This window comes from Rhinatrema bivittatum, chromosome 3 (assembly GCF_901001135.1).
Source record: "Rhinatrema bivittatum chromosome 3, aRhiBiv1.1, whole genome shotgun sequence".
Lineage (NCBI taxonomy): Eukaryota > Metazoa > Chordata > Amphibia > Gymnophiona > Rhinatrematidae > Rhinatrema > Rhinatrema bivittatum.
In genome coordinates, this window is record NC_042617.1 from 245,185,819 (window position 1) to 245,210,221 (window position 24,403).

Genomic DNA, 24,403 nt, shown 5'->3' on the forward strand with positions numbered 1-24,403 from the left:
GGTATTCGTGGCCTGAGACCCCTTCCTTGGTCCCGACCAGAGGACAAACAAGTGGTCTGAGACCCTGAACTCGTTGGTGACCTCCAAGTAGCAGATTAAGCTTCGCTTGACATCCGAATGCCGAAGAGATCTTGACTCGTCGGCGGGAAAAGACGGAAGCTCCACTGTCTGATTCACATGAAAAGTGGAGACGACCTTGGGAAGGAAGGAAGGCACTGTACGTAAGGATACTCCGGTGTCCGTAAATGGAGCAGGTGAGGGAGATGGCCTAGACGTATCGGGCCGTCCACTGCGATGTTATTTATTTATTTATTTATTATTTGTGTTATACCGAGTTTCATGATAGGCATCACATCAACCCGGTTTACAAATAACAATGTGTGTAAAGTATAGCATAACGTAATAAATATTTCCAATACAACTGTGAACTTTAAATACAGAGAATCAATTAAAATTAAAATGTTGAGTAGGTCCGCAAACCACGGGCACCGTGGCCACTCCGGGGTCACCAGGATGACGGGGCCCTGATGCGTCTCTATTCTCCGTAGGACCTTGCCCACTAGAGGCCACGGAGGGAATGCATATAGGAGAAGACAAACTGGCCAGGGGAGAACCAGGGAGTCTACGCCCACCGTGCCGTGCTCCCGCCCGCGACTGAAGAATCGTGGTGCCTTGGTGTTGAGAGAAGTTGCCATGAGATCCAGAGAAGGTGTCCCCCAACGACGGATGAGAAGTTGCATCGCCTCGTTGGAAAGAGACCATTTCCCGGGATCCAGACTCTGCCGACTCAGGTAGACCGCCTGGATGTTGTCTACGCCTGCGATATGGGAAGCTGCCAGACATGCTAGGAACTGCTCTGCCCATGCCATCAGGCGGGCTGTTTCGAGAGACACCTGTCAGCTTCTCGTGCCGTCCTGGCGGTTGATGTAGGCTACCGTGGTCGTGTTGTCCGACAGAATCCGTACCACACGATTCCGCACGAGAGGCAGAAAATGTATGAGCGCCAGACGAATGGCTCTTGTTTCCAAACGATTGATCGACCAAGTGGCTTGTGTCTTTGTCCACTGCCCCTGCGCAGAGCTCAGTTGACACACTGCTCCCCAGCCGGTCAGGCTGGCATCGATGGTGACCACCACCCAATCTGGGATCTCGAGAGGGGTGCCTTGAGCCAGATGTAGAGGATCTAACCATCAGCGCAAGCTGTTCCTGGCAATCGGCGGGAGAAGGAGGACGATCTGGTAGTCCTGTGATACCGGTTTCCAATGAGAGAGCAGTGCTCCTTGTAAGGGACGCAGATGCGCAAACGCCCATGGTACAAGATCGATAGTGAAGGCCATGGATCCCAAGATCTGCAGATAATCCCAAGAAGTGGGCTCTGGGAGCGCTGCGAAATGCTGAATCTGCTTTCGAAGAGCTTGAGCTTTGTCCAGGCGTAGGAAAACCTTGCCCTGAACCGTGTCGAAGTGTGCTCCCAAGAAGTCCAAGTACTGCGAGGGCCGGAGACTGTTCTTGGTGAAGTTCACCACCCAGCCGAGCGACTGGAGGAGTTGAACGACCCGGGTGACCACCGTCTGTCCCTGGGAGAAGGTCTTCGCCCGAATGAGCCAGTCGTCCAGGTAGGGATGAACTAAGATTCCCTCCCGACGAAGAGCGGCCGCCACTACCACCATGATCTTTGTGAATGTCCGCGGGGCCTGTAACAGAAAATGCTGATTCAGAATCTTGAAGCGAAGGAACCTCTGGTTAGCCTTGCGGATGGGAATGTGAAAATAGGCCTCTGTCAGATCGAGAGAGGCGAGGAACTCTCCCTGATGTACCGCCGCCATCACTGAGCGTAGGGTCTCCATTCGGAAGTGAAGTACCCGGAGGGACTTGTTGACCTCCTTGAGATCCAAGATTGGATGGAAGGCTCCGTCCTTTTTGGGTACCACAAAGTAGATAATGGCCAAAGCCCACCTCTCCGGAGGGGATGGGAGAGATGGCCCCGAGATCCAGGAGCCTGTCGAGGGTCTGTTGCACCGCTAGACGCTTGTGACACGATCCACAAGGCGAGAAAAGGAACCTGTCTCTTGCAATGCGAGCAAACTCCAATGCATAACCATTCCTTAGGATGTCTAGGACCCACTGGTCTGAAGTGATATGGACCCACTCCTCGTAGAAGAGAGAAATGCGTCCCCCGATCCGGGGAGTCGAAAAGTGGGTGAGTCTGGCATCATGAGGGGGCTTGGACGACACCCCTTGTGTCGACCCCTCTCTGGGTGTTCTGCAGCCACGAAAGGAACGGAGCCACGACTATGATCTGGAGGAAGACGTCCGTGGCACCGGCTGTCTGGAACTGCGATAGCAGCGTTGTGTGAGGGGCCGACTTCTGAAAGAAGTGAACGGTCAGTTAGTCTGCTGGCGGTCCTCGGGCAGGCGATGGACCACGTTTTCCCCCCGAGACTTAATGATCTGGTCAAGGTCATCACCAAAGAGGAACTTGCCCTTAAAAGGAAGAGATCCCAGACTGGATTTGGAAGATGAATCTGCCACTCAGTTGCGAAGCCAGAGAAGACGCCTCGCCGAGACCACGGAGACCATGGACCTCGCCAAAACTCGTAGCAGGTCATACGTAGGCTATGACGGCCTCAAGGCGGTCAGCTTGGTCTGCTTCCTCCGGCGGCAGTTGTTGAGAGGTGAGAAGTTGCTGGACCCAACGGAGACCTGCCCTCTGGGTGAGAGAACTGCAGATGGCCGCGCGGACTCCCAAAGCCAAGACCTCAAAGACCCTCTTGAGGTACACTTCCAACTTCCTATCTTGAAGGTCGCGCGGGGCCGTGCCCCCCGTGACCGGGATTGTGGTCCTCTTGGTAACCGCCGAGACCGCTGAATCCACCTTTGGAACCTTGAGGAGCTCCAGGAAATCCTCTGGGAGGGGATAGAGTTTTTCCATCGCCCGTCCGACCTTAAGGGAGGCCTCGGGAGTATCCCACTCTCTCGCCAAAAACTGCAGGAAGGAGGAATGAATTGGAAAAGTCCGAGACAATGGGCGCAGACCCGCCAGTACCGGGTCCCCCTTTTTGCTAGACGAAGTGACAACAGGAGCAGAGGGCCCTGGGGGGTCGATGGGAGGCTCGAGGTCCAGCTCCTGCAAGATATGAGGGATTAGGTCCTCCAGCTCTTCTCTCTGAAAAATGCGGAGAACCCGCGTGTCATCGCCATCTAGCTGTGTAGCCAGGAGAGGGTCCCCCCCCCCCCCAAATCCTGAAGAGGGGCCGCTCCTCCCACCAGGGGTAGGGCAAAGTGTACCCTGGGAGCCCCCTGAAGGGTCCCTGGGCCCCCCCCGAGAAGCCATGGTCCGCCGCAAGTGTCTCCGTAGCCGAGGAGCCTTGGATGGAAGTGGCTCTGGACAGAGATCCCTGGGATGCTCCAGGCGCTGCAAGTAGGCATTTTGAACTCTGCGGAAAACGCAGGGGGGGACGGGGACCGTTGTGGAGTCACCCGGGGGGTCCGGGGGAGCCAGCGCAGGGACCGGAGTGAGAATCGGCGGTGGCATATCCAGGAAATCCTCCCCTTCACCTTCTGATGTCTGCAGCGTGCTCTCCTCCGATTCCAAGATGGCCACTGTTCCCGCTTGAAAGCGGAGACGGGGCCGGCCCCTGCAGTTCACGGTGCGCAGAGGCGCGCGAAAAAGATGTCTTCAGCAGCACGGAGGTGCCCTCCCCACCAGGGAGGCACCTAAAACATAGCCCCTCGCGCGATCCTCGCCGCAGCAGGCCGAGCATCATGGTGAACACGGCATGCTCGGAGGCGACCGGGGGAGGGGCAGGAAACAAGCTGCAACGGAGCCAAATAAAGAGTAGCGCTGCGGGGGAGTGGGAAAAACGCCTCCGCTACACCTTTAATCTCAGCAATGGACAGCAGGGGAATGAGACCTCCCTGCTGCGGCGGCCCCAGGGAATGCACGTCTCGGGGCCATGGGGGAAACCGCGGCGAGGGGGGGGGGGAGAGGCTGGCCCCACCAGCATCCACCACCCTAAACACCGAGATGAAAAACTAGAGCCTGGAAGAGAGAAAAGACAGAGACAAAACTCAGGCTAGTCACTTACCCCACCGGAGGAGGGAAGGGAGAAGGAGAAGTGCCCACACAGCACTGCTTGCAAGGAAGACAAAACTCTAAACAGAGTCTGTGAAAACTTTTTTTTTTTTTTAAATAACTTGATCCAACCTTAGAGACAAGAAACAGAAGAAATAGAAGTGTGGAGAGATGTCCACCAGTCAGGGGAAGCACCAGGTTCCCCTACTCCTATCTGCTGGAGTCAGAGAGATACGGAGGATCTAGGGAGGGTGCACAGGTTAATATGCCAGCACCCTCCGAAGATTTGTCTGACAACATCTGCTGGACGGGGGACATAACCCAGTGTCTGGACTGATCCTGGTACGTACAGGGAAACGGATTTTTATATAACTCTCCTCTACTTTTTAAGTCATTTAATTATCCTACAAATTGGGATATTTGACCTAACAGTTGTTTCCTCTTAGTGGATACAGCCTTCCACAGTTCATCCAGTGTAATAATTGAAGGTTTCTAAAGATCAAATGTTCCAGCAGAAAAATTTAAATGTAAAGTCATACCTGAGGAGTTGCCAGCTTTTTCAGATCTCTGTATTGCAGCACACATAACCATTTCTGAATGTTGCACACCTTGCAGTGCTGGCCTTCATAATCACTGACCTAGCTCAAAACTGCATTGTTCTACCCTGTGCCTGCTGGCCAGCATCATCAAGCTGCACCGCTGCGCTCAAAAGGTTGAGATTATACAATGCCGGCTGCTTGGATGTGATGTGGCCCTCCAAAATAGAGGTCATCTCGAACTCCAGCAGCAAACAAACTAGGACCTGCTATGCAATCCTCCCATCTTGGCAACTCAGTCATAGGGGAGTCAGAGGGTAGAAACCTGTATCCACATTACAGCAAGGAAGGAGTCCATAGGTCAATGTTACTACAGGCCTTGGTAAAGCAACCCGGGCTTTACCTTCCTCTTTCTTCCCTTACACTAGGTAATACATAAAAAAAAACCACGAAGGAAAAACAGCATGTAGAAGCACTATATCAGCACAGATCTAGCTTGTCACCGTCTTGGATCCCTTCAACGTCCCTTCTAACACGATAGCCAATGTAAACCAATTAGATGTAGGGAGCAATAATCAGAACTTCCCGTATTGAAGCAAACACCACAAGTACTTTTACTGGCAGTGCTTGTTCCAATAATCAAAAGTCCGCACAGGTTTTGCTTTGATTATGGTTCCCAGAAAAATCACTCGCTTTCTCTGTGGGTAATTTTTCTGCCAGAAACTTTGCAGTTAGGTTTGAATAATCAAATGTAAACATGTAGCTCCTCCCTCTACCCCCAGGAATACCGCCAGAGTCCACAACTAAAAATGTGTAAGTTGCTGAACACCTCGGGCAGACAGGGCAATATTCGAAGTCCCACTTGCTAGAGTAACACACATTTTTACCCATGGCTTTGAACATTGCTCCTCAGTGAGCAAGGTGACTATTATTTACTATGTGGACTTTTAATACAATGCAACTTGCATACAGGGTTTCACTTTCTATTAAAATCTGAACAGAAAAGTATGAATTGTCATACTCCTGATGTAGTTTGTTGAATGAAACCCCCATCTCAAGAAAAAAGAAAACATTTCCAATAACAATACCTCATCTTGGCATGAACTGTGAGGGAATCCAAGAGATTCATTGGCAAAGGGGTAATAGATCCTGAAGCCATACAGTTGGTTCCTGGTAATGGTATCCTCATATTTCCATTTCCATATATAGTTTCTACCAGAACTCCCATAGGCAGTGTGAAGCATTCAGAATTAGTGGAATATGCATTACACAACAAGGCAATTTTGTAGTCATTCATTTGCAGATTTTTATTCCGCAAACTCTGCTGCAGAAACCTGTGTAATCAAGACATACAAAATGAAAACTACAGCATGAGCTTTTCCTTATAGCAGGAATAGAGAGCTTCTCATCCTCGAGGGCTACATACTGGTCTGATTTACAAAATATCTCTAATGAATATGTAAGAGATAGCTTTGCATGCATATTCATTAGGGATATCCAAAAAATCTGAAGGATGTGCAGCCATCAAGACCAGAGGATCCCCATCCCTGCCTTATAACATCATATATACAGATTTAAATTCATATGTACTGCAATTTGTCAGATACCATCCTATGACCGCCAAAACAATGCACCAAAACGCAGCTTTACTGATACTCAAGGAAATCAAAATGCACTCTAGGTCTACTGAAATTTCACCTGAAACTGTTGAGCATTTAAAACACAAAAGTCAACAGGTGTCAAAATAGCTTGCAGTAATGGACACAGTAACATTTGTATGCGACGGTACTATAAAATGGTATGTGAATTTATTTTATGAATATCTTTAAAAGACATTTTACATAATAAGACTGTGTTATAAAATAAAATTGTTTTAATGTATAAATTTGGGAATGGACTTTGGGAGAAAAAGGGAAAAAAAAGGAAGGAAAGTGCTGCAAAGAAATTCATTGAAGGAGATAAAGAATTAAGGATGCGAATATGGTGCAGATAGTGGGAAAAAAACAGAACATAGAAAACTGGAGAGAGACTTTCTTTCTTGAGCCAGCCTCAAGCTCCTCTCTTTTCCAGGATCAGAGACTTGAGATATCTAGGTTTCATTACTTAACCCAACACATAGTGTTCGTGATTTCCTAATTTTTTAAGAGACAGAACTTTGTACAAAAAGTCATTTTCTAACATTGCTGTGTCCAGTTAATTTATTTGGTTCTTTACCACTAGAAAGGAGAAATTTTCTTACCTGCTAATTTCCTTTCCATTAGTCCTGCTACACCAGTCCAGGCCATAACAAGTGGGTTGTTTCCCCTACCAGCAGATGGAGGCAAACAACACTGTTTTTCCTCTGACATCCCAGCCACTACTTTAGGGGAGGTGCCAAACAGCCAGAATCCAATAACCTTCTCTCAAAGCTTTGGTCAGACCTCCAACATATACATTTATCAACATTTGAACAAACCTGAGAAGAAGCTGCCCTGTAGCCTGCAACTGAAATAGGGATGCCAACTATGAAAATATAGAGAAAAGGATAGCCCGACACCAGAAGAACAATGTCCCAAAATAATCTGCAAATTTTCTGACAAGAGACAGCCTCACTTCCCTGGTGAGTCCTGGACAGGCGTAGCAGGACTAATGGAAAGAAAATTAGCAAGTAAGAACATTTCTCCTTACATCTCATCCTGCTACACCAGTCCATATCATAACAAGTGGGAAGTACCAAAGCGCTACCTACGCAGGTGGGCAGAAGTGAGAGCTGCCCAGTGAAACCTGGCACAATATGCCCTGTCCTCCCTCGACAAAACGTCTAGCCAGCAATGTCTCACAAAGGTGTGCCATGACAACCAAGTGGCTGCCTTGCAAATATCTGTCAGTGAGAGCATCTGTACCTCTGGCCCAGGATGCTGACAGGACCCTGGTAGAGTGCGCTCGCACCAATTCTGGAGGCTTCTTGTCTTTCAGCATATAAGTTGAGTCAATCGCCTCCTTATCCAGCGAGCCAGAGGAGCTTTGGAGGCTGCCTCCCCTTTACGTGGACCCCGAACAAACAGTCTGGCAGACTTGAGGAACTCATTAGTTATTTCCAAATAACGAAGGAGAAGCCACACTCCTCTAGGGAGTATGCCAGCAGAGATATTATCTGATTAAGAAGAAACACTAACCAGGCAGAAGACTACCTCATCCGTCAAGATTACCAAAAACGGATCCTCCAAGCAAGGTGTAAAGTTCTGAAATTCACCACTCAGAACAAATAATCACTAGGAAGGCCATCTTAGGACAGATCCTTAAAAAGCAGCGGTTTTCAACCAATGTGTCACCACACTTCCCGGTCCCCTGCTGGCCCAGCTGCTCCTCCTGTCCCAGCGAAATGGAACTCTTCCTCTGCCTGGGCTTAGAATGCTGATAGACTGGGCAGAACGCGGCAGGAGAGCTGGAGTCAGTGGCACCAGCATGGTCTCTTCTTCCCACCCCCACAGCTCGGAAGAGGAAGTGGAGTGCAGCAGCCGCATGTGCGGGATGAAGAGACCATGTTAAAGTGCTTGCAGAGTCGGCCAGGAGAAAAACAAGGAGCAACATCAGCCCCCACAGCCAACTGGACTCCTTTCTTGAGGCCTTGAGGACTGGAAGAGGAGGAGGCTGTTGCTGCCGCTAGTTCGGTGGAGAGTGAGCAAGCATATGTGTTTGAGACACCATGTATATGTGTGATTAAGAACCTATTTGTGTGATTGAGAGCCTGTGTGTGTGATTGAGAACCTGTACGTGTAAGTGAGAGAGCACGTGTATATATGATTAACAACCTGTGTGTATAAGAGAGAGAGGGAACATGTGTGTAATTGTATGACTGAGAGCCTATGTAAATGAGAGAGAAAGCATGTGTAATTTTGTGATTGAGAACCTGTGATTGAGAGAGCATGTGTGTAATTGAGAGCCTGTGTGAGAGAGAAAGGAGAAAGTTGCACAACAATCTCAGTGTACCTGGAAATCAAACATTTCCAGGAATGGAGAGCAGAGCATTTTTTTATCCTTATTATTTTTAATTATTAGGTCTTTGTGTCTGTTGTTTTGAAATATTTTATTGATGTCTAAGTTTTTAATTATTGGATATTCCATTCATCAGCTGTTTTGAAATAATCTATTATTTTTATTAGTATGATTTTACTGCTATTGATTTTATATTTTTTGCTTTATTTTATGAAGACTTGTGATTTCTCTTTTTCCTTTGTTGCACTGCATACAGAGCCTCTGGCATGTTGCGGTTTCCGTTTCAGATTTTGTCTGCAGGTTTCTATTTATGCTTTATAGGCTCTTTATTCTTTGTTAGGTGAGGGTCTGCACATGTGATTGAGGTGAGGTATTCTGCTGCATGTAGTTTCTGGGTAGGGCTCTACAGCAGCCTCGCTTGTTCCATTTTCCTAACAGAAGTGTAGATTTAAGGCCTGGTGTAATATTTTCAGTGTTGCCTTTTCTTAGGTAAGGTGGTTACTGTTCGAGTGCTGGAAGTTGGTGCTGTTCTGGTATGGGAGGTTTACTATTTATTTTATGTTCAGAGAGAGTACCCTTATTCTTCCCTTGTGTCATTCTTAACAATAAAAGTAATGCGGGGGCTTTATTTTCCCCCCCACTGTAGATTGTAATAAGCAGTGTGCCACACATGTGAAAACCATCTATCAGGTGTGTCCTGACTGAAAAAAGGTTGAAAACCACTGCTTTAAAGAAATCTGCCCCAAAGTTTCAAAAGGGAGCTCCCGTCAGAGCCCTCAAAACCAAAGTAAGGGTCCAAGGTGGATCAATGGGCTGAAAAGGAGGTCGCAACCTTTTGATACCCCTCAGAAACCGAGAAAGATCCTGATGGATCCTAGAGAGACAACACCTAATCATCCTCAGTAACATGAAATAATCACTACCTGTACCTTCAAAGAATGCTGGGCAAGCCTTTTTGTCCAAATTTTTCTGAAGGAAAGGCAGCATACCTGGAATCGTGGCTTGCCAGGGGGTCTCCAATCTAGCCTCACAGAACATCTCAAACGCCCGCCATACGGGGATGTAAGTCAATGAAGAAGACCAACAAAGATGAAATCATGGAAAAAGAGTATCTATTCCTGTGGAGCCTCGCCTCTCAATAGCCAGGCCATAAGTCAAAATAGTTGGGTCATCTATCACCACTGGCTCCTGCGATAATAGCCCCCGCGACTCCTAGAGATGCAAGGAATGGTCCACCTGCAGATGCATGAGATCTGCATATCATGGCCTGCACAGCCAATCTATTTCAATCCGGATGACCCGATTGTGCTCCCTTTCTATCCTATGCAGCAACTGCTTATGAAGCAAATGGCAGAATAACATATATTAACTCCCTCACCAGCCAAGGCTGCACTAGAGCGTCGATATCCATCAACCCTGGCTCCCTTTGCTAACTGAAGAAATGTCCTAACCTTGCGTTCTTGACTACAAATCCACCTATGCCTATAGGCAACCCCATTGATGACTGATATTTGAAAGGCACCCAGGCTTAGCTCCCATTCCCTGGGGTCCAAAAGATTATGACTGAGAAAGTCTTCTGGTATATTTTCCTGCCCGGTGATACGTGCCACCAACAGCAAATCTAGATGCTCCTCTGCCCAGGGGAAAAGGAGTGCCCAAATCAACCAATTGTCTAGGTACAGGCGAACCATGTACCTTTGTGCCTGAAAGATGCTGCCATCACAACCGTCACCTTGATAAAGACCCGAGGCGTGGTCACCAGACCAAACTGCAACACTCGGAATGAAAATGTTCCCACAGACTACAAAAGCACAGATATCTCTGACTGTGTTCCCAGATGGGAATGTGAAGATAGGGTTCTGGTAAGTCCAGGGAGCACAAAAGCTCCCCATGCTGAACCGCAGCGAGGATCGGGCGCAAAGTCTCTATATGAAAATGCATAACCCCCTTTGAGATCTAATATAAGACAAAAAGACCCATTCTTCTTGAGCACCATGAAATGAATGGAACAGAAGCACTGGCACCACCACCCGCAGAAGCTGCAAATTTAGCAATGTCTTGTGAACTGCCTGTTAATTGGCTAGAGTGGAACAAGGGGACACCATAAAAATGTCTCAAATGAGCTGTTGCAGGTCCAGGGCATACCCAGACCGAATGATCTCCAACACCCACCAATAAGACATTATGTGGGTCCACTCCCTGTAAAGTCCTGCAGATGGCTCCCTTCCGGAGTCAGGAACGAGTGGACCCACTGACTCTCATGATAAGACCCTGGTGGGTCACGTGGAGGAACAGAATCTCCTCTTGGCTTTCAGTGGCTCTGAAAGGACTGACCCTGGCTTCTCAAAATCTGGAAATTAGTTTTTTGGGTCCACTTCATCTATCTCCCCAGATGATAGTGCCAGTAGGCTCAAACGTGCCCCCAACCTCTACTGACCCCATAAAAGAACCTCCCCTTGTCCTCCAGGAGTCCTTGGAGCTTAGGATCCCCTATGTTTTTTTACCATCTGATGCAGATCCTCACCAAAAAGCAGCCTGCCCTAAAAGGGCAATTTGCCCAAACCGGTTTTGGACCAAAAGTCACTGTCCAATTGCAAAGCCACAAGAGTCTCTGAATCGCAACAGAAAAGGGCCACAGACCGCGTAGACCTCCGCAGTAAACCATAAAGCGTGTCTGTCAAAAAAGCAGTGGTGGATTCCATCCTGGCCAGGTCTTCACTCTCCGGCAACTGATGGAACGAGTAAAAAAAAGAGTATGCATCCCCATCAACTTAGAACAAATGGACATTTGAAAAGCTGTCACAGAAGAGACAAAAATTCTTCCAAGGTGGCTCCATCTTGCGATATTGAGGATCCTTCAAGGTAACTCCGAGTTACAGCTGTAACAAATGCATCCATCAACGGAATCTGAAAGAACTTCAGAAAAGTCTTCGGTGGAAGACGGTTTAGCCTCTTCAGGTGCTTCACCCCCGCAATGCTGATTCAGGGGACTCCCACTCCATCATGAGCTCCTCCACCTTCGAGTGTAGGGGAAAGATGGCAGCAGACTTCCACTTTCCTTTAAAGATCGTATCCCACACCAGGGTCCCTTTGGCTTTCGGCTCATTCAAGCACAGGCAAGAAAGCACCTGCTTCATCACAAATCCTACTTCCTATCTGTGAAATCATCAAATCACAAAGTCCCTTCCTCCAGCCCCTACAAGTCCTCCCCCTCCTCTAAGGATGCCGAGCTATTGACATCACTAAGATCCTCCGCGTCTTCAGAAACCTCCCAGGAAGGACTTGGGGACTCAATGGCCCCCCACGCTCTTTTAACCCATGCCTGGGGGGTTAAAACTGGTGGAAAGACCTCGGCCACCTTTCTTGCAGCTCTATGCGAGGTCTCTCTGGGCCATAAAAAAGGAACAAAAGGCCTGAAGCAAAAATCTAAAAACTCTCTGGGGAGAAGTCTCCACGGGCACCCGGTCCCAATGACACCAAAGTTCCAGATAGCATGAACGCAGACACCAGGATCAGAGGCATCTCAGGTCTCTCCAAAAGACCCTAACATCTCAATATCCCCCAGACCGACCTGCTCGGGAAAGCGATCCGAAATGACTGCCGGCTTTGAGGCACTTGCAGATGACCATGTGTCTGGGCCCTCAAGATTCAGTGGCACTGAAAGAGAGCTTTGTGGAGGAGAGGAGGAAGGAAATCCAGTCACTAGACCATCCCAGGAGTTGCATGCATGCCAAGCACAGGGATTACTTCTCAGTCATGGCCCGAAGCATGCCACAGTGCTCACACCAGCGTGTTACTCGTGCCGCCCGGTCCATCCATTCCTGCCGCACATCTCCAATGCACAAACTCCCTCAGCGCGCCAACAAGCGGCCCAGATACTCCCCTTCCCTGACTCCCAGAAAATGAGCTGTCTCCTTGAGCCATGCAGAGGGCTCATATGCCTTGTCCTTTTATTTTTTATTTTTGCTTTATTAAGAAAGGACAGCCAAGAGCAGGAGCAGGCAGATGGAGGGGTGTGTGTGTGTGTGTGTGTGTGTGTGTGTGTGTGTGTGGGGGGGGGGGGGGTTGTCAAATACAGCAGAACCAAACTGTAAACTTCCTCTCAGGAAGAATAATCCTTCCCTTTTTGGATTTTCAGAAGGCATTTGACAAAGTTCCTCATGAGAGGCTTTCAGGTAAAGTAAAAAGTCATGGGATAGGTGCGAATGATTACAAACTGGTTAAAAGACAGGAAATAGAGAGTAGGATTAAATGGACAATTTTCTCAGGAAAGACTAAAGAGGTTAGGACTTTTCAGCTTGGAGAAGAGACGACTGAGGGGGGATATGATAGAGGTTTTTAAAATCATGAGAGGTCTAGAACGGGTAAATGTGAATCAGTTATTTACTCTTTCGGACAAGGGGGCACTCCATGAAGTTAGCATGTTGCACATTTAAAACTAATCAGAGAAAGTTCTTTTTCACTCAACGCACAATTAAACTCTGGAAATTGTTGCCAGGGGATGTGGTTAGTGCAGTTAGTGTAGCTGTGTTTAAAAAGGGATTGGAGAAGTTCTTGGAGAAGTCCATTACCTGCTATTAATCAGGTTGACTTAGAAAATAGCCACTGCTATTACTAGCATCAGTAGCATGGGATAGACTTAGTTTTTGGGTACTTGCCAGTTACTTATAGCCTGGATTGACCACTGTTAGAAACAGGATGCTGGGCTTGATGACCCAGTATAGCATGTTCTTATCTTCTTATGAACAACAGGTCTCTGCTGCAAAAGATTCCTGTGCACCGGAAGATAGAGGGGGGAGTCTACCAGGAGTCTTCGCAGATATGTATACCATGGTCTCCTGGGCCAATCCAGTGCCACCAAAAGCACCATCCTCCTGTGGACTTTGACCCTCCGAACTATTCTGCCCAACAAGGGCCACAGAGGAAAGGCATACAGCAACTTGTCCTCCAGCCAGACCTGCACGAGAGCATCAATACCCAAGGACTTTGGATCTCTCCAGCGACTGAAGAATCAAGGAACATTCACTTTGCGAGAAGTCGCCAGCAGGTCTAGAAACATAAGGCCCCAGTGATCCACTATCAGCTGAAATGCCTCGTCCGACAATTCCCATTCGCCTGGATCTAGACTCTCTCTGCTGAGAAAGTATGCTCTTACATTGTCTTTTCCTGCAATGTGCAAGGCTGAAATCTCCTAAAGATGCATTTCCACCATTTCTCGTGCGACACTTGCAGACTCTTGGTTCCTCTCTGCCAATTGATATAAGCCACTGTCGTTGCATTGTCGAACATTACTTGGACCTCACGACCCCACAGCCTGCTGCTGAACTGTAAGTACGCCAACCAGATCGCCCAGGCTTGCAGCCGATTAATGTTCCAGAGAGACTCTTCTGTATTCCAGCTCCCCTGTGCCTTTAGTTCCCGACAGTGAGCTTCCCAACCTTGGAGACTCACATCTGTTATGAGTACCAACTAATCTAGCTAAGTCAGGGAAACTCCTTTTCGCAACCACCACTGAAGGTGAGAGCAGACTTCCATCGGCAGATGGAGTTGAATCAAATAGTCATGAGACTGCGGGTTCCAACGACACAGCAGGAAGCGCTGAAGAGGATGCATATGCACTCTTGCCCACGGCACTGCTTCCAGGATTGCTGTCATCAAACAGAGTACCTGTAGATAAGACCACACTGTCAGATGTATAGTGTTCACCAAGAGATGCACCTGTGACATCAGCGTCTGAATACAGGTTTCTGGCAGGAAAACTTTGCCCTGCTTTGTGTAAAACCGAACACCCAGATACTCCAACAACTGACGTGGCTGAAGATTGCTCTTGGCTAGGTTCACCACCTAACTAAGCTCCTGCAACAGGGAGATCAACTTGCGGGTCACCAGACGTGCCTCTTCCAGAGACTTGGCCCGAATCAACCAGTCCTCCAAATAAGGGTATACTAGGATTACATCCTTTCTCAACTCTGCTGCCAGCACCACTATAACTTTGGAAAAAGTCCTGGAAGCAGTGGCCAGACCAAAAGGCAATGCCCAAAACTGATAATGTAACCCCAACACCGTGAAACACAGAAAACGTTGGTGCTCCAATCGGATGGGAATATGGCAGTACACCTCAGACAGATCCAAGGAGGTCAGAAATTCTACCGATTGCATGGCCTTTATCACTGATCGCAATGTTTCCATGTGGAAATGAGTCACCGTAAATGACGGTTGACCCCTTTAAGATCCAGGATGCGCACATTGAAATAAATGGAATATCGACCCGTATTTTCTTGAGATGTGGGTACTGGAATCACAGCCCTTAGACTGAGGAGCCTTGACAGTGTACACTCTACTGCCTGTTTCCTCTGCGGGGAGTAGCAGGCAGACACCATGAACACAACATGAGAAACACTGTGAAACTCCAGCGCATAACCTTCTCGTATTATCTCCAGGTCTCGCCGATCCAATGTGATCTCGAACCACCTTTGATAAAGGAGAGAAAAGCGCCCCCTTATCTCCTGTTCCAGAGGGTGGGTCGGCAAACCTTCATTGGGATGCTCAGGAGGTTCTACTACCCGAGCTCGCGCCTCGCTTGGGCTGTCTGGAACAAAAGGACTGTCAAAAGGTCAAGTCCTCTGAAAGATCATCCCTTTGTAGGGACAAAACTGCTTGGAACCCCTGAGACGACCCCTCAAATTCAAAGGGGCACAGCAACTGCTTCTTATCCTCCAGCAACCGAGGAACCTGAGATTTGTCCCACTTACTGGCCAGTTTCTCTAACTCGCTCCCAAACAAGAGCGAGCCTTTAAAAAGCAATTTCATATGATTAGCTTTGGAGGTTGCATCTGCCAACCAATGTCTCAGCCATAAGTGACATCTAGTCACTATTAGCGAAACCACTCCTCTGGCCGAGATGCAGACTAAATCATAGTCTGCATCTGCTAAAAAGGCAGCAGCGAGTTCCATAACTGCCCTGGAATTCACCCCGGAGTCATCAACTTCCTAATAGAGAAGCAAAGAAAAGCGAGCAACCAGGGAACAACAGGAAGCAATCTGCAATGACATTGCCACTGCTTCAAATGCTTGCTTAACAATGGCCTCAATCTTCCTATCATGCACATCTTCAAGGCTGCTCCTCCCTCCATGGAGATAGTCATCCGTTTAGAGACGGCACAGACAAGCGTATCCAGTTTTGGATAATGCTGAAGCTCTCACTACTGGATCCAGGGGGTACAGGCCTTCCAAGGTCCGACCCCCTTTAAAATTTCCAGAGCATCCCACTCAAGATCAATCAATTCTTGAATGGCCTCCATAACAGGGAAAAAACAAAAGGCTTTACGCAAAAAAACCAAAATGGTATTTTTCTTTGGCTCAAGACATGGAATCTGCCCCAGGAACTACCAGCATCTTCAACGTCTTGGAAATCAGGGCCGGCAGTTCATCTCTATGAAAGAACCGCAACATAGTTCTAGATGTTCCAGTCCCGAAGTGATTTCCCCATCCTTCAGGGAGTCAGATAAGAAAATTGGTTCTTACCTGCTAATTTTCGTTCCTGTAATACCACAGATCAGTCCAGACCAGTGGGTTATTCACTCCCACTAGAAGATGGAGTCAGAGAGCAAAGCTTCAAGGCACTGGTATCCCAAGTGTGCCATCTGTAGTTATCAATACCAAAGAAAAGTATAATTGACAAAAAACCAAAATATTATAGAATCATTCTGATAAGATTCCCTATGTACAGCAGCTAAACGTTAGGTAAATCAGTCATTTGGCAGTAGCACCCGGACGGGATTCTGGACTGATCTTTGGTATTACAGGAATGAAAATTAGCAGGTAAGAACCAATTTTCCTTTCCTGTACATACCCAGATCAGTCCAGACCAGTTGGATGTACCAAAGCCACATTACACTGGGCGGGAACCTGAAAGACCCACTCACAAGACGCTCTCTCCAAAAAGCGCTTGGTCCGGATCCCTGACATCCACATGATAATGCCTTGTGAAGGTATGCAGGGAAGACCAGACTGCGGTTCTACAAATCTCCTCAGGTGACAACAACTGACACTCCACCAAGAAGCCGTTTGTGCTCTCGTCGAGTGAGCTTTCAAACCAGTCGGAATGGGGCGACCCTTCCCGATGTAGGTCAAGCAAATTGTTTCCTTCAGCCAGCGAGCCAAGGATGCCTTAGATGCCTTTTCACCCTTCTTCGGACCTGCAAAGAGCAAAAAAGGTGATCCAGTTTTCTAAAAGAGTTAGTGACTTTCAAATACCGAAGGAGAACCCGGCGGACATCTAAAAGATGAAGATCTCTTCCCATAGCGGGGTCACGAGCCCAATCAGGGAATCCGGGTAACTCCACGGAGTGAATAACATGAAAGGCAGACACCACTTTCGGCAAAAAGGAAGAGACCGTGCGCAGGGACACCTATCAGCCGAGATGCGAAGGAAGGGATCCCTACAAGAAAGAGCCTGCAATTCTGAAATACACCTTGCGAAACAGATGGCCACCAAGAACACCGTCTTCAAGGTGAGGTCCTTTAAAGAAGCGTGTCCCAGAGGCTCAAAGGGGGATCACGAAGCACCCTCAACACCAGATTGAGATTCCACTCCAGGCATAACCTACAAAGAGGACAACGAAGGTGCTTCACCCCTTTCAGGAAATGGACAATGTCCAAGAGGCTGGCTAGAGGCCTGCCACCTACCCGCCCTAGGAGACATCCCAGGGCTGAAACCTGAACACGCAGGGAACTGTAAGCCAAGCCTTTAGATAATGCCTGCAGCAAAAACCCCAAGACCTGAGGTATGGTCACCGACAACAGCACTACACCCTGCTGGTCACACCAGAATTCAAACACCTTCCACACTCGAGCGTATGCCATAGACATCGAGGGCTGCACGGACTGAAGCAGGGTGGAAATCACCTGTTCCAAATAACCTTTCATCTGTAACCGCTGCCTCTCAAACACCAGGTTGTGAGAGAGAAGTGATCCTCCCGATCCGAAAAAATGGGCCCTTGTCGCAGGAGGTTTGGCAGATGAGCTAGGCGTAGCGGGCCGTCTGTCAACAACCATACCAGGTCCGCAAACCATGGCCGCCGTGGCCACTCCGGTGTCACCAGAATTACCGAACCAGGATGGTCTTCTATGCGCCGGAGAACGCATCCGATCAGGAGTCATGGAGGAAAGGCATACAGGAGGATTCCGGTTGGCCACTTGTAGACTAGGGTGTCTACTCCTACCGCCCTGATTTCCTTCTTTCGGCTGAAGAACCGGTCCATCTTGGCGTTGACACGGGTCGCCATGAGGTCCGGTTGGGGAACTCCCCATCGGGCACAAATGTGATTTCAACCCTCCCAGGATAGTTCCCACTCCCCAGGATCCAGCTGTTGATGACTGAGGAAGTCGCCTGCACGTTGTCCACGCCTGCCACGTGAGAGCCTGCAAAACCTTCCAGATGAAGCTCGGCCCACGCGAAGAGGTGTGCTTCCTGTGCCACGGCCGGACACCTGTTTCCTCCCTGGTGACTGAGATATGCCACCGTGGTGGCGTTTTCCGAGAAGACTCGAACCATTCTTCCCTGCACCAGGGACTGGAATGCTTTGTGGACTGCCCTTGTCTCTAGGCGATTAATAGACCACGACCGTTCAGGTAAGGACCAGGTTCCCTGTGCCGCATGACTGAGGCACACTGCTCCCTAGCCTTGAAGACTCGCATCCATTGTCATGATCACCCAATCCAGGACTTCGAGGGGCATCCCCTTCTGTAAGTTGTCTTGCGACAGCCACCATGGCAGGCTGGACCTGATTTACTGCGACAAAGGCAGGGGCAACTGGTATTGCTCAGACACTGGGTCCCACCGTGACAGTAGATCTGCAATGGTCTCAGGTGAACGAAGGCCCAAGGCACCAATTCCAAAATCAAAGCCATGAACCCCAGAACATGTAGTTAATCCCACACTCTGGGGAATTGGAAGCTGTAACAAGAGACGCACTTGTTGCTGCAATTTGTACATCCTGTCATTCGTGAGAAACACCCTGCCCTGGAGGATGTCGAAACAAGCTCCCAAATACTCCAGGCACTGTGATGGAGTCAGATGACTTTTCGCTTCATTGATTACCCAGCCTAGGGACTGGAGACAATGGATCACACAAAGAACTGTCTGCTCGCCTTCCTCTTCTGACTTGGCTCGAATCAGCCAATCGTTGAGGTAAGGATGGACCATTATCCTTTCCTTCCGGAGGATTGCCGCCACCACGACCATCACCTTGGTGCACGGGACCGTTGCCAGTCCAAATGGCAGCACCCGGAACTGAAAATTCTGACCCAGGATCTTGAATCGTAGGAATCTCTGGTGAGCGCTGCGAATCGGGATGTATAGATAAGCCTCGGTGAGATCCAAGGAGGCGAGGAACTCTCCCTTTCGAACCGCTGGGATTACTCTTCGAAGTGTTTCCATTCGAAAACGGAGCACCTTCAAACAGCGAGTTGCGTCCGTCGGTCTCAGACGGCTTCGACCTCTGTGCCTCACCTTTCTTCCTTCTCTCTCCTCAAGCCTTGGGAGGCTGGCTGCCACCGCGTCCTCATGCTGCTCTCCTCAGCATACCTGATTCGGCAACGGTGTTCGCCATGTTCCTCCTAAGGGCTTCCTAGGGTGCGCACGCGCGCACACGCCACCGTCTTTATTCACGTCATGGCGGGAACCTCGGCGGCATCCCCTCCGAGTGATGTCAGCACATCCTGGTATTTAGCCTGCCCTTCGTTTGCTAACAAACCGAGTTAGCAAGGATTGGATTGGAATGCTCCAGTCTAAGCTGCTCTGCCACTTCCCAGCAGCCGCTGGAAGCTCTCTCTCTGCCCTTCGGGGTAATTCATCACTAACCTGGGTACCCGTTCCTCAGGGGTCCTTCTTCTCTCTTTCAGGTAACTATCTGGGAAACCGGGTACTCACTCCTCAAGGGCCTGCATTCCCTATGCTGGTGCCTGCATCCATTCTACTTCTGCCTGCCAGGATCTTCATCAATACAGCCAACTGCTCAGTGAGTACTAACACTCTCAGTCTGTCTCACCTACAGCTTTAGCGCTTGGAGTCTACATCCGGGTCCTGCCTCTGCTATCCTGCGCTGCCCATCATCAACCCAAGTGTGGGACTGGTCTCCTCTGCCGAGGACACCTGGACTGCTTCTACTGAGTTACCTTCACTGCTGTCCAACCCGGGCAGTACCATCAAGCTGTATAATAAATACAAATTCTCTGTGTCTGCGTGTAAAGAGTCTAGCCTAGTTCTGCGGTTCCTCATGGGGCTCCTCCCCATGGGAGTGGCCATCACCGCAGTACCCAAGAATCCACTTCAACACCTCAAAACGATAACACAGCAATTCACCTTCTGTAGGTCCAGGATGGGTCAGAAAGTGCCCTCCTTTTTGGGAACCACGAAATAAATGGAGTACCGTCCCCTCCCCCGTTCCTCAGATGGCACGGGGATGATCGCCTTCAGGGCCAGCAATCTTTGTAGAGTGTCTTCTACCGCGGCTCGCTTGTTGTGGGAAACGCATCGCGATTCCACAAAGGTCGGCATGAGAGGCCGAGAAAATTCTAAGGCGTAACCTTTTTTACCACCTCTAACACCCAGCGATTGGAGGTGATCCTGGCCCACTCCTCATAAAATTGGGACAACCTGCCCTGATCATGCTGTCTGAGGAGTGGGCGGGTCTGATTTCATTGGGCAGGCTTCCCAGTTCCGGTTCCCTGACCAAAACCACCTCTGGCAGGACAACTGGAGCCGCGAAAGGACTGTGTACGGGAAGAGGTCTGTCTGGAACCAGAGGGGGAACACTCCTCCCCGACCTGCTTTTTCGGAAATCCCGAAAACAGGATCGAGGACCGAATGATTTCTTGTAGGGCTTTCTATCTTCCAGAAATGTTTTGCCCTTGGAATCCCCTAGAGATTTCATCAGCTGATCCAAATCCTCTCCAAACAGCAACTTCCCTTGAAAAGGCAGGCTGCACAGTTGCGACTGGAGGAAGCATCCGCTGCCCAATTGTGGAGCCATAGGAGTCGCCGAGCCACCACCGAACGCACCAAGTCATATAAGGCATCCGCCACATATGCTACCGCCGCATCCAGACGAGCCGCCTGAGAAGCTGACAAAGTCCCAGAAGACGATGGGTCCTGCGGTTTTTGAATCCAACATAAACACTCTCTTTGCATCATGCTGGCACATACCGCCTCCCAAAGTCCTAAGGAGGAGACCTTGAACACCCGCTTCAGATGCAGCTCCAGCTTGTGGTCCTGCACATCTCTGAGAGCAGCTGCTCCCACCAGTGGAATGGTCGTCTTCTTGGTCACTGATGATACAGCCGCATCCAACTTAGGTATCCCTGAGGCATTCTAAATGTTCCTCCATTAGCGGGTAGTGTTTGCATCGCCTGGCCGACCTTAAGCCCTGCCTCTGGGGATTCCCACTCCCGGCTGATGAGCTTTTGAATCTTCTTCGGGCTAGGAAAAGCATTAGGTGGACCCCGGAGACCGTCCAGGACTGGGTTCACTCCTTTGCTGTTGGAATCTTCCAGCGAGGGTCTCACCCCCAATTCCTCAAGCACCTGGGGAATAAGGGGGCTTAATTTCTCCTCTTAAACAGCCAAACAACACGGGGGTTGTCCCCCTCCGCACTAGGTTCTACCGGATCCTGATCGCCCATATCTACGTCTGGAGGGACCTCACCCTGATCTGTAGTGGTGTCCCTTGGGGGCGGAGTGGAGTCGTTCCCCTGCTGGTTGACTACACCTGCTAGATCCTCCCGAACCAAAGTTGCCTGGGACGGACGACCGTCAGTTCACAGATGGGGATGCTTGGGAACTCCCACGCTCCCATCCTGGGCTCTGCACTTCGCGAGCTTCCGAGCCAGAAATGTTTCATGCATGAGCAGCACAAATTCCGGTGAAAATCCCCCGGTTCCATCTCGTCACTGCTAGAATCAGTGGCTGTGTCTCTCGATTCCTCCAGTCTCGAAGACCGCGCAGTGGGGGACAGCAGGGGAGGGTCATCCTGGGAGATCTTTTCCACAGGGTGTGCAGTGGGGGTTGGGCTCCTTCCATTAGACCCAGCTGCCGAACCTGACCTGCGTGCAGACTTTTTAGGTTTGGTCCTCTTGTCTGAGTCCCCTTCCCCATGCAGTGCACAGTCCATGCACAGTGAAATAGATTTAGATTTTTTTTTATTATATATTCTGCTTTTTGCACTTTTTTCAGCGCTTTAAAGTGGATTACATTCAGGTAAAGTAGGTATTTTCCCAGAGGGCTTACAATCTGAGGCAATGGAGAGTAAAGTGACTTGCCCAAGGTCACAAGGAGCGACAGCAGGACTCAAACCCTGGTCTCCTGGTTTGTAGCCCACTGCTCTAACCACTAGGCTACTCCTCCACCAAACCTGCAAGCCTTACAGGGTTCCACCAAAGGAGTTTCTGCCATGTTCCTCCTGCAAAAAAGGGCATATAACTCCCCTCCCCCCCAGAAGAAAACAGGTGCTGCCACCCAGTCCTGGTGACTCCCACCAAAAACGCCACAAAAATTGGCCCCAGAATCGGTGGGGAGCTGCGTGTGAGGTCAAAAAAGAAAAAACAAAATGGCCACAGCAATAAAAAATAGCTCCGGAGCTGGCAGTAAAACTGAGGCAGGGAGTCTAAAAACTTCCTCAGAGGTTCTAACAGAGCTGAAACACTCTCCTCTCCTCTTCAGGGGTCTGCCTGGCTCTGCACCACCGGGCAGACTGAATTACCCTGGGAGCCGCTGTGAACAGAGAACTTGGAGCTGTTTGTTTTGTTTGTTTGTTTGTTGTTTTTTTTTTTACACAAAAACTAACTTCTAGTAACAGAAAAAAATAAAGCCTAAGCTAAGAATAATAGAAAAAAATTCCCCAAAGGGGCTACTTCCCTCTACTGCAGACACTGAGGGGGAGCCTTCGGGTCGCTGAGGGACTCAGAACCACACGGGCTAGCACTGCCAGGCTTAACCAACCTCCCGTTCGCCAGGATCTACCTGAGGGATGGCCCAGACACTGAACCTAGCACCTCAGGGAGCAAGAAAAATCCATCTCACACAGAGCTGCAGGTATACAGGACCACCATCTGCTGGAGTCAGAGAAATACTGATGAGCTGCAGGTGGCACATTTGGGATCCCAGTGCCTTGAAGCTTTGCTCTCTGACTCCATCTGCTGGTGGGAGTGCATTACCCACTGGACAGATCTGGGTATGTACAGGAACTGCCTCATCATCAGTGCCCTCCAGATTCCTGTGAGAAACACCTGCAGCTTGAAGTGTACTTCGGCGCTTAAATGTAGTACTATAAGAGGGAGAGATCATTGCCTGAGGATTTGACCTGACAGGACTGGATGGGGCTGAGGACTGCGCCTGAAGAAAGGCTTGCAATCCTTGAAAACGTTCTACCCAAGAAAAGGCAGAAGGATCCATGCCAAAACCAGGAGGCACTTGTGCGGCGCTCACTGAGCTGCAGTCTCATGCTGAGGAACCAGTCAAGGGAATACCAAGATCAGGCATCCCTCCTGACATATCCTTAACCAGGCCATTATTAGGGCTGGGAAGAAAGGAAAATTGGTTCTTACCTGCTAATTTTCGTTCTTGTAGTACCAAGGATCAGTCCAGACTGCTGGGTTGTGTCTCCCTTCCAGCAGAGGGAATCAGAGAAAAAAAACTGAAAAGGCACCCCTCTTAACCTGGTGTGCCACCTGCGATCCCTCAGTATATACGATATCAAAGCAGAATAATTAATAAGGGAGAACAAATCCCCAAATATAACAACCAGTGGCTACAACAATACCCGCGGTAAAATAAACAAACCTTACCGCCGCATAACATATCAATCAAGAAGATTCCTTCCCATGCCTGTAAAGAACTCTGCCGAGGTAAGAAGAAGGAAGAAAACATACAGAAAAAAAACGGACTCTCCAAAAAACCCAAGGGCGGGCGTCTGGACTGATCCTTGGTACTACAGGAACGAAAATTAGCAGGTAAGAACCAATTTTCCTTTCCCTGTACGTACCAGGATCAGTCCAGACCGCTGGGATGTACCAGAGCTGCCCTAATTGGGGTGGGATCTGGAGAGACCCGCACAAAAAACACTGCTGCCAAAACAGTCTACCTCCGGATCCCGGACGTCCACACGATAATGTTTCGCAAAAGTATGCAAGGATTTCCAAGTGGCTGCTCTACAAATTTCCTGCAGTGAGACTGACTGGCTCTCCGCCCAAGAGGCAGCTTGAGACCTGGTAGAGTGCACTTTCAAGCCTTCTGGTATGGCACGCCCTGCGCAAAGATAAGTGGAGGAAATGGCCTCCTTCAACCACCTAGCAACCGTAGCTTTGGATGCCTTGTGTCCCCGTCTAGGACCAGTCAATAAGACAAACAAATGATCCAATAATCGAAAAGCATTTGTCACCTCTAGATAGCGAAGAAGAACCGGGCGCACATCCAACTTATGCAGATCCTTATCCGTCGCAGAAGTCAGATCCAAATTCGGGAAGGCTGGTAACTCTACCATCTGATTGACATGAAAAGCCGATACCACCTTGGGCAAGAAGGAGGGAACGGTCCGCAGCGAAACTCCGGAATGCGAAATACGAAGATACGGATCCCGATACGACAAAGCTTGAAGCTCTGAAATTCGCCATGAGGAGGTAATGGCTACCAAAAAAACAGTCTTGAGTGTCAAATCCTTCAACGTAGCCCGCCGGAGGAGCTCAAAAGGAAGACCACATAAGCCCTTGAGAACTAAATTCAAGCTCCAGGCTGGACAAATTTGTCGTACCGGCGGGCGCAA

The 24,403-nt window shown here is 49.2% G+C and overlaps 1 protein-coding gene across 2 annotated transcripts in view; it reads right to left on the reverse strand.

Annotated features, from left to right (window-relative positions):
• MED23 (mediator complex subunit 23) overlaps positions 1-24,403 on the reverse strand; it is a 330,631-nt gene that overhangs the window by 169,235 nt on the left and 136,993 nt on the right. For both annotated transcript variants that reach the window (XM_029594395.1, XM_029594394.1), the window contains one exon: positions 5,700-5,945. In XM_029594395.1, coding sequence (XP_029450255.1) covers positions 5,700-5,945 — 246 coding nt within the window. The remainder of the gene's footprint in view (positions 1-5,699; positions 5,946-24,403) is intronic.